Below are 11,320 nucleotides of genomic sequence, written 5' to 3'. Positions count from 1 at the left end.
CATCATTTGCATTCTTCCCGCCTAAAAATATCAAAAACTGTGAATAGAAATTCATATAATTACGAAATTAATTGTTAATAAAAATTCACACCTCTAGCATGCATGTCGCTTGTTCTTGAGGGCTACTAATCATTTTTGATATAACTTCACTGAGACAAATTTGGGGCTGAGAAATTTCATTATTGATGAGATTGGCTGCTGGGTTGTAGATATAATATGGATTCAGAAAATGCGCTGCAGCATGAAGAGGAGAACTCAACTGATCTTTCCATCGTCGGTTAATCACACCTACAATAGAATTATTTCGAGTTTTACCCAAACCCCTTTTTATAGTTTCCACACATGTAGCAAGTGCATGAAACAAATAACCCATGGTAGGTTTATCTGAATCCAAGAAACGGATCATTTTCAATAAAGGACCAACCATCATGCATGCATTTTGGCATGTGTGCCAAAACATCTCATTCAAAATAATGTTTTTCACATCTTTAGCCGTACGAGTTTTTCCTTCTGGCGAGTTCACAAATTCTTGGTCTACAAAAAGACTCTCGATTGCATTACATTGATCAATGATACTTTTGATTGCGATAAAATTTGTCGCAAACCTTGTTAAGCCAGGGCGCAATAGATTGCGTCCCCCAGAATGTTGTCTGAATCTAGCAAGAACTAGGTATGTCCATAGAGGCCTGTGGACGCTGTGATGTACCTTCTCCGGTATTAGTATTCTTACTTTTTCGTCCAAAAAGGTTCTTCAACTTCGATAACCCGCCCATTTTCTTTTGTGTTACCGGCGCTTGTTCTTCTTCATCTACATCATGCACAGGGTTCCACGGTTCATTTTCATACATATCTTGAATTTCTGTATCTTCATATTCAGTTTCTGGTACTCGTTGCCGTTTTGCTTTGTTTCTGTCTTGCACCCATACTTTTGCTAAAGTTTTAATCTCAGGTGGCACATGCATGCAGGGAGTAATTGTACCTCTTTGTTGTGTCAAATGCATTTTGAAACGCGAAATTCCCGCAGACACTTCTTTTTCACAAAAATTACACTTCAACTTTTTACCATCACTCATTACAGTACAATATGCATGAAAAACATCTCGTTTTGCAGATGTTGATCCTTCCATTATATTCTGTAAGTAGGAAATTTCACATAGCAATAAGTGACATATATCAATTCATCATGCCATTTTTTTTATAAAGAAATAATGATTTTTTACGTGCCAACTGATTCAAGTTGATGGACTATTTAATTATGAATATTAACATTTATTAAAACATTTCTTAAATAAATGATAATAAAATGAACAAAAAATCTATATTTCTTAAAACATTTCTTAGATAAAAATGAAACATTTATTAAGTAAATATACGTTAATAGAATGAAACATTTCTTCACTTAACATTTCTTAAATATTTCTCAAACATCATGAAAGAAAAAAACATCGATATTTCTCAAACATCTATATTCACTACTCTAACATCATGAAAGAAAAAAACGATAATAAATAAATTAATAACGTATTAATAAATTATATCTCTTATCGAATAAAAAATCTACAAAAAATAATTAATATTACCTCTTAAACTTGTATTTGAGAAATTCAAAATGTAAAGCATTCCTTTGAGCAAGAAGCAGAGAACCAGAGAACCAGAGGTATTGATTTCATTTCAATTCTCTTCTTGTCCTTTTAAAGCATTCCTTTGGGCAAGAAGACATAATAGCTAGCAAATCGAAATATTCTTGAAACATTTGGAATCTCGTTGCATGCATATATAAGCACAGGCTAGCTATGTCTTTGATCATGAAACCAACTACTCTTTTTACTTTTTTTTTTTGTTTTATTTCTTTAACTTTGAGTCTGAACTCTAAAGTACAGACCACATGTAGCATATACTGTACACACCTCCAAATGCAAAAGAAAAAGATAAATCGACTCCCTGACTTCCCTCTCTCACTCTCTTTTTCTCTAGCTAGTCTCTGACTCTCTTCCTGTTGCATTCCTTGTTGGTTAGTCTTGTAGCAAGTAGCTAAGAGCCTAGGAGTATTATTTGACAACAAAGTTTTGACTGCTTTTGAATCCGAATATGCATTATTGAAATATTGGGGAATGCATTGAACTATTCGAGTGACAACTTGAACATATCAAGTGGATAGTGATAGTATGCGTGTATAAATATTGTAGGTAGACGATAACTACAATGCATTGTTATAAGTCATAGACTTAGGGTTGTGAATTTTACTAGATATCCATAAATTTGTATGTTAAAAACCCATAAACAAATAAATAAAAAATCAAATAAATAAATTAAACCAAAAAAAAAAGAAAAAACGTAGTAACAACGTTATTTAGACCCGTTGTAACCGTTTTCACAGCTGTAATTACCGTTACATAGGAAATTCAGATCACAAATTATTTATTTTTCTTATTTAACCGTTATCACACCCGTTATTTTAAAAAAACGTCAAAAAACGTGTTTTATTCCTATATAACGCGTTTTTGACCCAAAACGTGCTCACACCCGTCAAAGCACGTTATAACGGTCACGCCTAGTACCTGTGACCTGGGTCGTGACCCGTTTTTCGAACCTTGCTTACAACAATAAGATTCTTAGATAACCAGATTCACTTTCTAAGCAATAATGATACATATTGTTTACAACAATAAGATTCGATCATTTTCTAAGGCATTTTGAATGTCCCCTTTAATAACTCGTGGGAAATCTATCTATATACGAAGGGGATGAAAGTAAATAAAAAATCTTACCGCAAAACTGAAAGAGTACTTTGTTGTAAGACAAGACTCGCGTATATCAGCTCATTCCATGCATCGGGGACACCAGGAAGGCACCAATGACTGCAATCCTGTCGCCTTGTGGAAATCTTAGTTTCTAATGTTCGGTTCTTTCCATAAACTGAAGGATGCCCATCTTTGCGGAAATTAGTTAACTTTGTGACATTTAGAAGTGTTACGGGTACCTTCATTTCACGGAGAACCTCCTCCACAATTGTCATCTTTAAAGGATAAGAATCTAGGAAAGCCCCACTTAAAATGGGCTCCTTCTCCCCATTACATGTTCCACCAGAGTCCCAGTCTCCACCTCTGGAAAAAAAAAAACAGAAAATATTGGTGATTTGCTGATACACTAATTGCCATGCCACAATCACAAGGTCATTACTTTAAAAATCAAATTTACCACAAAAAAAGAAGAAGAAAACCATGCTTTTTAAGAATTTATTATGAAGAGGTTCTCTTTGTTGACATTGTTGTGAATATGAGAGTGGATTATGTCAATTATAAGAAGGTGGCATCTTGATGTTAGACATCTGGTCATATTCATTTTGACCAGAGCGAGGAGGCTTATTCAATGGTTCAAAATACAAGGGATGACAAATGCTAACCTGAAATGGGCGGAAGAGTATCCACGGTAGAACACTAACTTCTTGGTTGGGTCTATATTTTGATCAATCCATTTTCCCCATGTTCTCATGGATCTTCTATAAGCTTCGACCGCATCAAACTGAGGATAGACAACGTCACCTTCTTTATAGTAATTCTTCCTGTTGGATATATGACATTCACACATTAATTTTCTTGATTGCAGACAAGATATTTCTGCTTTATGCAAAGAGCTCGTTTTCGCATGTTAGGCTTATCTACCACAAGGAAAAGAAAACTAGTAATACCAAGACATGAAATCAAACAAGTAATAGGGAGACCATACACACCCTCTAGCAGTCTTTCCATGAGTCCACCAATGGCCAGTATTAAACACAAGGATGTCAGCCCTCTTCCACCGGTTAGCAGATTTGTCGATGCGATCTATTGATAGAGTTGGATTTGATTTTCCCTGAGCATTTAGACGGATCCCTTCCCTGACGAGGAAATGAGAGCGTACAAAATCGACAGTGCAGTTGAAGTCCTGCAGGTGCAGTTACATTTGAAAGTTATTTAGGTGCCTTTATTTATTTTTTTAGTAGATACAAATAATCTTGGTGAAAAAAGTTATGACATCTTCAGAACTGAGATTCAAATAGAACTCATAAACAGCGCCAAACTGAAAACGAGAAAAAGCTGATCTCGGTGTTTTCATCCGACACTTATATTTTTCCAGAGTTCTTAAATTCGTAAATAGTTTCCGAATATACATTCTAAGAACTAAACAGTCTGGTGGTTACCTCAAATTTGAAGATGTAATATCCTCGTCCTTTAGTAATTTTGTACCCATGGACCTCATACATTCGGCTCTTGTCCAACAGGCCTTCCCGAAGTAGGCATAAGATTGATTCAAACTGGTTCCGATTCATTGAATCTCCAACCAGCATCAACTTTTTACCTCTTAGTCTCTCCAAGAAGTCTGTCGCATTAAACCTAAGAATCAAGAATGAGGGAAGAAAATATGCACTCTAGGCAAGTAGAAAAAAAGAAACTTCGAGTCTATCGAAAATTTTACCATTCCTGTGAAGTACAGACTAGTGGTGTAAATGCATTGAAACAACTGATTAGATATACATGGTCAAAACTTGCAATCTATGCAGACACAGAACAATCCAGACTGCAGCACATATAAAAGAAATTTTACATCAAAGATTTATGGCGCCATCAATTCCAACACTGGTCATTGTAACTGTGACAAGTACATATACACTAAAACGATCTGCTGATCTCAGTTTCTAATCATAACACTTTTCTAGAAGGCAAACAAGCATATTTAAAATGCACTTTATTGCAAAAGTGAAACCCAATATGGACCCAAGTCTTGATGTTCACCATCTCAATCAGCATCAGCAAACCGTCAACACTTCATTCAAGTATTTGGGATTGAAAACATGGGTCCATAAATTATATCAACTAAAGCTACCTAAATTCTCTCTTCCAAGTTCTGCTCACTAAAGCTATGCCCAGTAGTTTGAGATGGTTTGCATCTAAACTCTACTTCATTATAATTTTCCAGGTACAGAATGGCAAAAAGATGTATAAACATGTTCGTGGAACAGCTATCAAAAACACCAACAAAAGCAGCCCTCTTAATAAAGTCATCCAAAGAGATAGCTTTCTAGTTTCTACCTACTAAAGTTGTATACCAAGTAATTTCACACTCTAGGTTTCTTATCCACCTCATTTTGAATAACTAATTCTCTTTCCTTCAGTCGATTATAACAATAGGAAGATCACAAATATGTATTTTAGCATTAAACCACTGAAGCAACCCCAATTTGCAGTCCATCACAAATCAAAGAAAACGATATCCCCCACAGACTAAGGTAGTGCATAACAGAGACTAAGTTCACTAAAGTCTAAACACAAGCTGCATATGCAATTACATAAACTAAACAAAGACCACGGAAACAAAGAATATAATCTAGCAGTACCATCGTAGTTTTACCTTGGAAGGTCACACCCATCAGGTTTCCATCTCCATTTAGTATAATCTGAATCACGTCTACCATTTCCTTGACAATCATAAGCTTCATCAACGTAAGGACAAGAACCAGGTTGATAAATTGGATACTCATCTTCTTCATCTTTTACCCACTTCCCTCTGTACAAATCACATGTATCCACCATTTTCTCATAAGAACCCAAACCAGAACCCTTTGTTACATTACTCTCAGTAATTAAATCAAATGGTTGTGTCTCAACATCCGAAACATCATCCCCGGAGACTGAATCAATGGTTGTTGTTTCATTTCCAGATATTGCATCAATGGGTTTTGCTTTATAATCAATAGAATCACTTCCAGCAGAGATTGAATCAATGGGTTTGGTTGAAACATCAGAATCAACGGGTTTTGCTTTAAAATCAGTAGAAACAGTTTCAGAGATTGAATCCAAAATGGGCTTTGCTACAACATCAGTAGAACCAGCTCCAGCAGCAGAGGCAGAATCAATGGTCACATCATTAATAGAATCATTATCAGAAATTGGATCAAGATTAATGGGTTGTTTTGTTTCTTCAATATGATCAGAAGAAGAAGAAGAAGAAACAAGATTATCTCTGTAAAGAGCAAGAGTGGGTTCAAGGGTTTTTTTGCTAAAGAAAAAGATGCTGAAAAGTAATACTAGAAGAAACAATGATATATACAGAGTAATTGAGAATGAAAAGGAATGGTTTTTCTTTGGTGTTGTAGTTGCCATTCTTGTGTTTGTTTTAGTGTTTAAGGATTCTCATGTTGTTTTCAGTTTAGGGGAAAAAAGACAATCATTTGGGATAACAAAATGGAGATGAGATTTAGATTTCTGTGATTCTGTTTTCTAACAGTTGATTACCAATAATGGAGTTGGTTTTTAGATCCTTAAAAGTGTGTCCGTGATTGGTCCACCACCATGCTTCTTTTAGTACCCCATCACTTGATAAGTGTGTTCATGAGGCAACTGTTTTGTTGCAAACATGTTATATGATATATCTCTAGTCTCAAGACTCTCTCAACCGACAAAACAGTAACTATTTTATGTTCTGCCCGATTGACTAGTGCGATTTGAGCTTAACAAATTTTAATTTTCAACAATAGAACTTCACTACGTGTCGGGTGTCTCGTTGTTGAAGTTCTTGCAAATCCTTTTGGATATTTGTTTGGGAAAATTAGGCTAACGCCTAACCTATGGATAACTCATAATATGAAACTCTTAATTAAAAGAAGTTTAAATGTAGGTCCCGAATTATTAAAAGACATTAATGCCCTTTTATATATTGTCAAGTCCCAAATTAAATAAAATTTAAATTTAAGCCCAAATTTTTTAAATCTAGGCCCAAAAATATTAAAATACAGTGTAAATGTGTAAACAGAAGTTACACATGCATATGGCATGTGTATCCTGAAGTTACACATCCTTATGCCATGTGTAATTCAAAGTTACACATCAAAAAAATAGACAACAAAAAGAACACATACAAAAAAAAAATACATGTATTATTTTAATATTCATTTACAATAATTTCTTAGCATGTGTAACTAGAGGTTACATACGCATCTGTCTAGTGTAATTGAGAGTTACATATGTATCTATTTAGTGTAATTGAGAGTTACACATGTGTCTGACGTCTTATTTGTGCTTTTATAAAGTTTAAATATTTGCCTTTCCTTCTTGTCTTCCTCCCTCCAAAATGCTTGCATATCTGCAACGAAATAAACATCCATATATTAGGTTGGATGAACAAAAAGCAAAACTAATAATATTATAGAACAATTGTAAAGCAAAATTATAGAACAAAGATCACAGAAAAGACACATGATAACCTACGTTAGCATGTGTAACTAGGAGCTACACATGCATCTGTCATGTGTAATTGACAGTTACACATGCATATGACTTGGATACCTAGCATGTGGAATTTTTTGGTTGTAAGTTTGTTCATTTTAGCATGTGTAACTAGGAGTTACACGTGCATCTGTCTAGTGTAAAGAGGAGTTACATGCATATAGTATGTGTAACTAGGAGTTACACATGCATATATCATGTGTAATTGAGAGTTACAAATGCACCTGACTTGTGTAACTGAGAGTTACACATCCATATAAATCACACATTTTCAACTATAAAAGAGCTAAAAATCATCACTTCTCACCAGGACAGTAGCCAACATCCTTATCTATGCAGCCATAGATTGCAAAAATATCCCCGAGCTTTGATAAATGTTTTTGGTTCTCTTGGTAAGCTAGTGTCTTATCAGTGCGCGCAAACCACGTCGAGACCTGCATAGACATCAATTGATATAGAAAAGGTTACAATTATTCAGAAATTACTTCCATAGAAACATTGAAATACCATAGTCAAAACACCTCTAAACAAGCATGTGTAATCAACTGAGACACATACAAAATCCATGCGTAATTCGGAGTTACACATGCATCCTTCTAGTGTAACTGGGAGTTACACATGCATATGTCATGTGTAACTGAGAATTACACTGACAGCAACAACATTCATATCAGCCATAAAAAAAGACCCATACAAAAACAGATAAAAACATAATTCACCACAAAAATTTCTCAGAAATTACACATGCACTTAGGTTGTGTATATAAGAGTTGCACATGTTATTTAACGTGTGTAATCAGAAGTTACACATGTAATTAACTTACCTGAAAAAAACCAATTTCCATTGAGTTCCCATAGTAATTCAAACATTTTAACTTTAATATCCCCTCATATGTACTGCCATACTTAAATTTCTATGTCATACTATTACTTAAATCAATTTTACGAACAATCACAGCTGGAACAAACAGTATTGGAATTGCATGGTAAATGATACTTCTAATTAATACTTCAAATGAACATATCGTAGCATGGTACTCCACCAATTCTTCACTGAACGGCTACCAGAACTCATGGCAAAACAAATGCAGCAACAACACTTGCCCAAAGGCAGGTAAATACCATGCATTTATATAGAACATAGACTTTATATCCCACCATATGTAGCTAGAAGTTATACATCCAATTATTTTGTCATAATAAGATAAAGAAAGCCATTTGATGTGCCACGGAATGAGTAACAAAATAGTCCAACATACTTATAATAGAGCAGACATCTTCAAGAAAAATGCATAATAAGCTAAACACTCACAAAACAAACATGTATAATCAGCTAGTGCACATAAAAATGCATGTAGAGGTAACAAAGAAATTCTCTATACACGGTTAACAAATATGTTACTAATAGCTTAGAACCAACTCACGAACAAAATACAAGTATTATTTCTATTCATCAAAAAAACGCATAAAGCTGATTTATCACTGTATTCAATGATCAAAAACCTCCATAAGAGTCATAACACTCAACCAATCAGAAATGTAAACAGCTAGATCATATCCCTATGGCAATTTATACAGCATAATCAAGGATCCAAGTATAAATTTCATAGAATTATCTCAGAACCATCTCGGGTACAACAATAACAAGATCTATCTGAAGAATTCAATAGCTACATACTGAAACCCTAACTACAAAATTCTGAATCAAACTCGACAAGACGAGTAATAAACTCACCAATTTCTGCATCGAGACCTTGCATCCCAGAGACAAGGATGTTAGAAGCAAAAAGTCTTCGCATAGTTTCTCGTCCACAAACATCAAGCTCTAATCTCACCACCAAGTCCGTTCTGCAGCTTCAATTGCAACCACCATCTGTTTCATTTCCTGAAATTCAGCATAGTCAACAACAAACTATGAAGCCACGCCTGTAATATCTTGACTCTTAACTACCACACTGTAAAACAAGTTTCATATGCGTAACTAAGAGTTACACATTCATATGACTTATGTACCAGGAGTTACACATCAGTATATTAAGGGTTACAGACATAATCCCAATGAAGAATAAGAAATACATGCATGACCAGGCTTAGTTATCGCAGAATTATTAACCTTGGGAAGCTCTATAAGATTAATGAGACATAACTTACACCATAAACACCATAAACATTAACACTGGCTCTCTCCCTATCTTGTATTACCATGCGAATACCACCACTAGGTCCAAATAAAAAGATCCTCTCTGAAATTAACATAACCATCACCACGAATTACTTCAACAACTACATAGACACAAGCATTCAAGGCCATATTCAATATGCAATCACCAAAAGCTTTAAATGTAAAACAAATTGCATATGTTGAAACTAGTTACATCCTATGTTACTGTAACATCATTTATAACCAAAACAGACATGCAATCATAGTATGTTAAACCATTCTTATCTCCTATGCGATACAAATCCTCCTATTCAACCAAAATACTGAAAAACTTTGCACAAGCAAACAGTTTTTGAGCAGCACAAACCTCATCTGAATGTTGTTTCCCAGCAACCGAAAGTTATTATACTATTACTAGTTCAAAGTATATATAATGAAAAAAAATGCAGGCAGTCAATAGCGTTCTAAAGATCACTATTCTAGATGACATCTTTCGCACTCCAAATAGAAAACAACACTAGTTCTAAACATAAATTACCTGCAATAATTCACCGCCTGCAACAAATGGATGTTCCGGTATCCGCAGGAAAGGGAATATAACAACAAAAGAATGGTAATTAGTTCCGTGAACCATGTCATCACTAATGGATGTTCTGTGAGAACATAAACTATTAACAAAAATTGATACAAATACTCTACATTAGATATATCATTCAGTTCTTAAAACCAGCTAATTACGTGACAACCACCACCACCAGTAACACCAGCAGCAGAAACTAAAAACGGTTCATCCTCTTTCATGTCACATTCTCCTTTAATTATATCCCCTTATTATTCAACCTACCCATGAAAATTATTACCACTGCCATTAATCATCCCTGTAAAATCAAAATTGAAATATAAAAAACAACCAATCAAACATCAAACAACAACAAGAACAATATCAACAATAACAAACAAAAACGTACCTGGCTAGATTCAAAGTACATGAATCGATTGATTCAAGAAAAAATGTGTTGTTCCTCTCTCCGATCTCATTTGACGGGTTACGAAGATTAAGATGCTCTGAGTTCATAAATAAACCTAGATTTACGATTGGAAATATAGATTAAAAGTTAAATAGAATTCCAATTCAAAAACCTAGAAAATTTGTTTACAAATTTTTTTGGAAATTTCGATCTTAAAAGAGAGATAAAGATAAATAATTATAGATCTTTGTTCTAATCATATTTTGAATACGGATTTCTAAATGAAATCAGATCGATTTGGTATTCAATAATAAACCGAGAATATTTTTGTTTCTGATATTGATTTGGAAATCATAAAACTAGAAGTTGAAATCAAATGAAAATATGAAGATATATTAAACTTATCTTTCTCATCATGATTTGATGATTAAAACCTTCATTTCTAATTGTTGATGACAATTTTGATTAAGATTTCTTCATCAATATACACTGCAACCTCAAGAACAAGAGTTTTGGACGATGTTTATGTTTGAGAACTTGATTTCAACAAAGAAATCTTCTTTGATCTGAAAATGAAAAATCTAAACAGAAACTATTTCCGCAGAATAAAAACTCGTCCGGAAGAGAGAGAGATGAATTCTGAAAATGAAAATCTATTATGTTTTTTCTCTTGTATATATTCAAAAAGGTAGTGTTGTCATTATTGAAATTAATAATAATTAATTATAGACCAGATCTGAAGAAATTTTGATATTTTGGGCCTAGCAATATCATTTTTCTAAAGTATGGAGTTGACAGTGTATGATCCATTTAATGGGGCTTTTATATATTAAACCCATATAGTAAGGGGGTTCTAGTATTTTTCACTATTTGTATTTGTACTCGGTTCAAGGTTCCGTGCCACACATAGCTCTTTTTTTCCCGCCTCT

At 34.1% G+C, this 11,320-nt stretch overlaps 1 protein-coding gene across 1 annotated transcript; it reads right to left on the bottom strand.

Annotated features, from left to right (window-relative positions):
• Positions 1-2,492: 2,492 nt before the first annotated feature.
• LOC113358589 (protein trichome birefringence-like 5) lies at positions 2,493-6,281 on the bottom strand. Its single transcript, XM_026602187.1, has 5 exons — positions 5,389-6,281; positions 4,181-4,373; positions 3,731-3,924; positions 3,404-3,562; positions 2,493-3,104 (listed from the first exon to the last, which is right to left on the bottom strand). Exons 1-5 carry the CDS (start codon positions 6,138-6,140, stop codon positions 2,765-2,767), a joined length of 1,638 nt encoding a protein of 545 aa, XP_026457972.1. The 5' UTR covers positions 6,141-6,281; the 3' UTR covers positions 2,493-2,764.
• Positions 6,282-11,320: the final 5,039 nt, after the last annotated feature.

Source organism: Papaver somniferum, chromosome 3, assembly GCF_003573695.1.
Source record: "Papaver somniferum cultivar HN1 chromosome 3, ASM357369v1, whole genome shotgun sequence".
Classification (NCBI taxonomy): Eukaryota; Viridiplantae; Streptophyta; class Magnoliopsida; order Ranunculales; family Papaveraceae; genus Papaver; species Papaver somniferum.
This window is presented reverse-complemented; position numbering and strand designations above follow the sequence as displayed.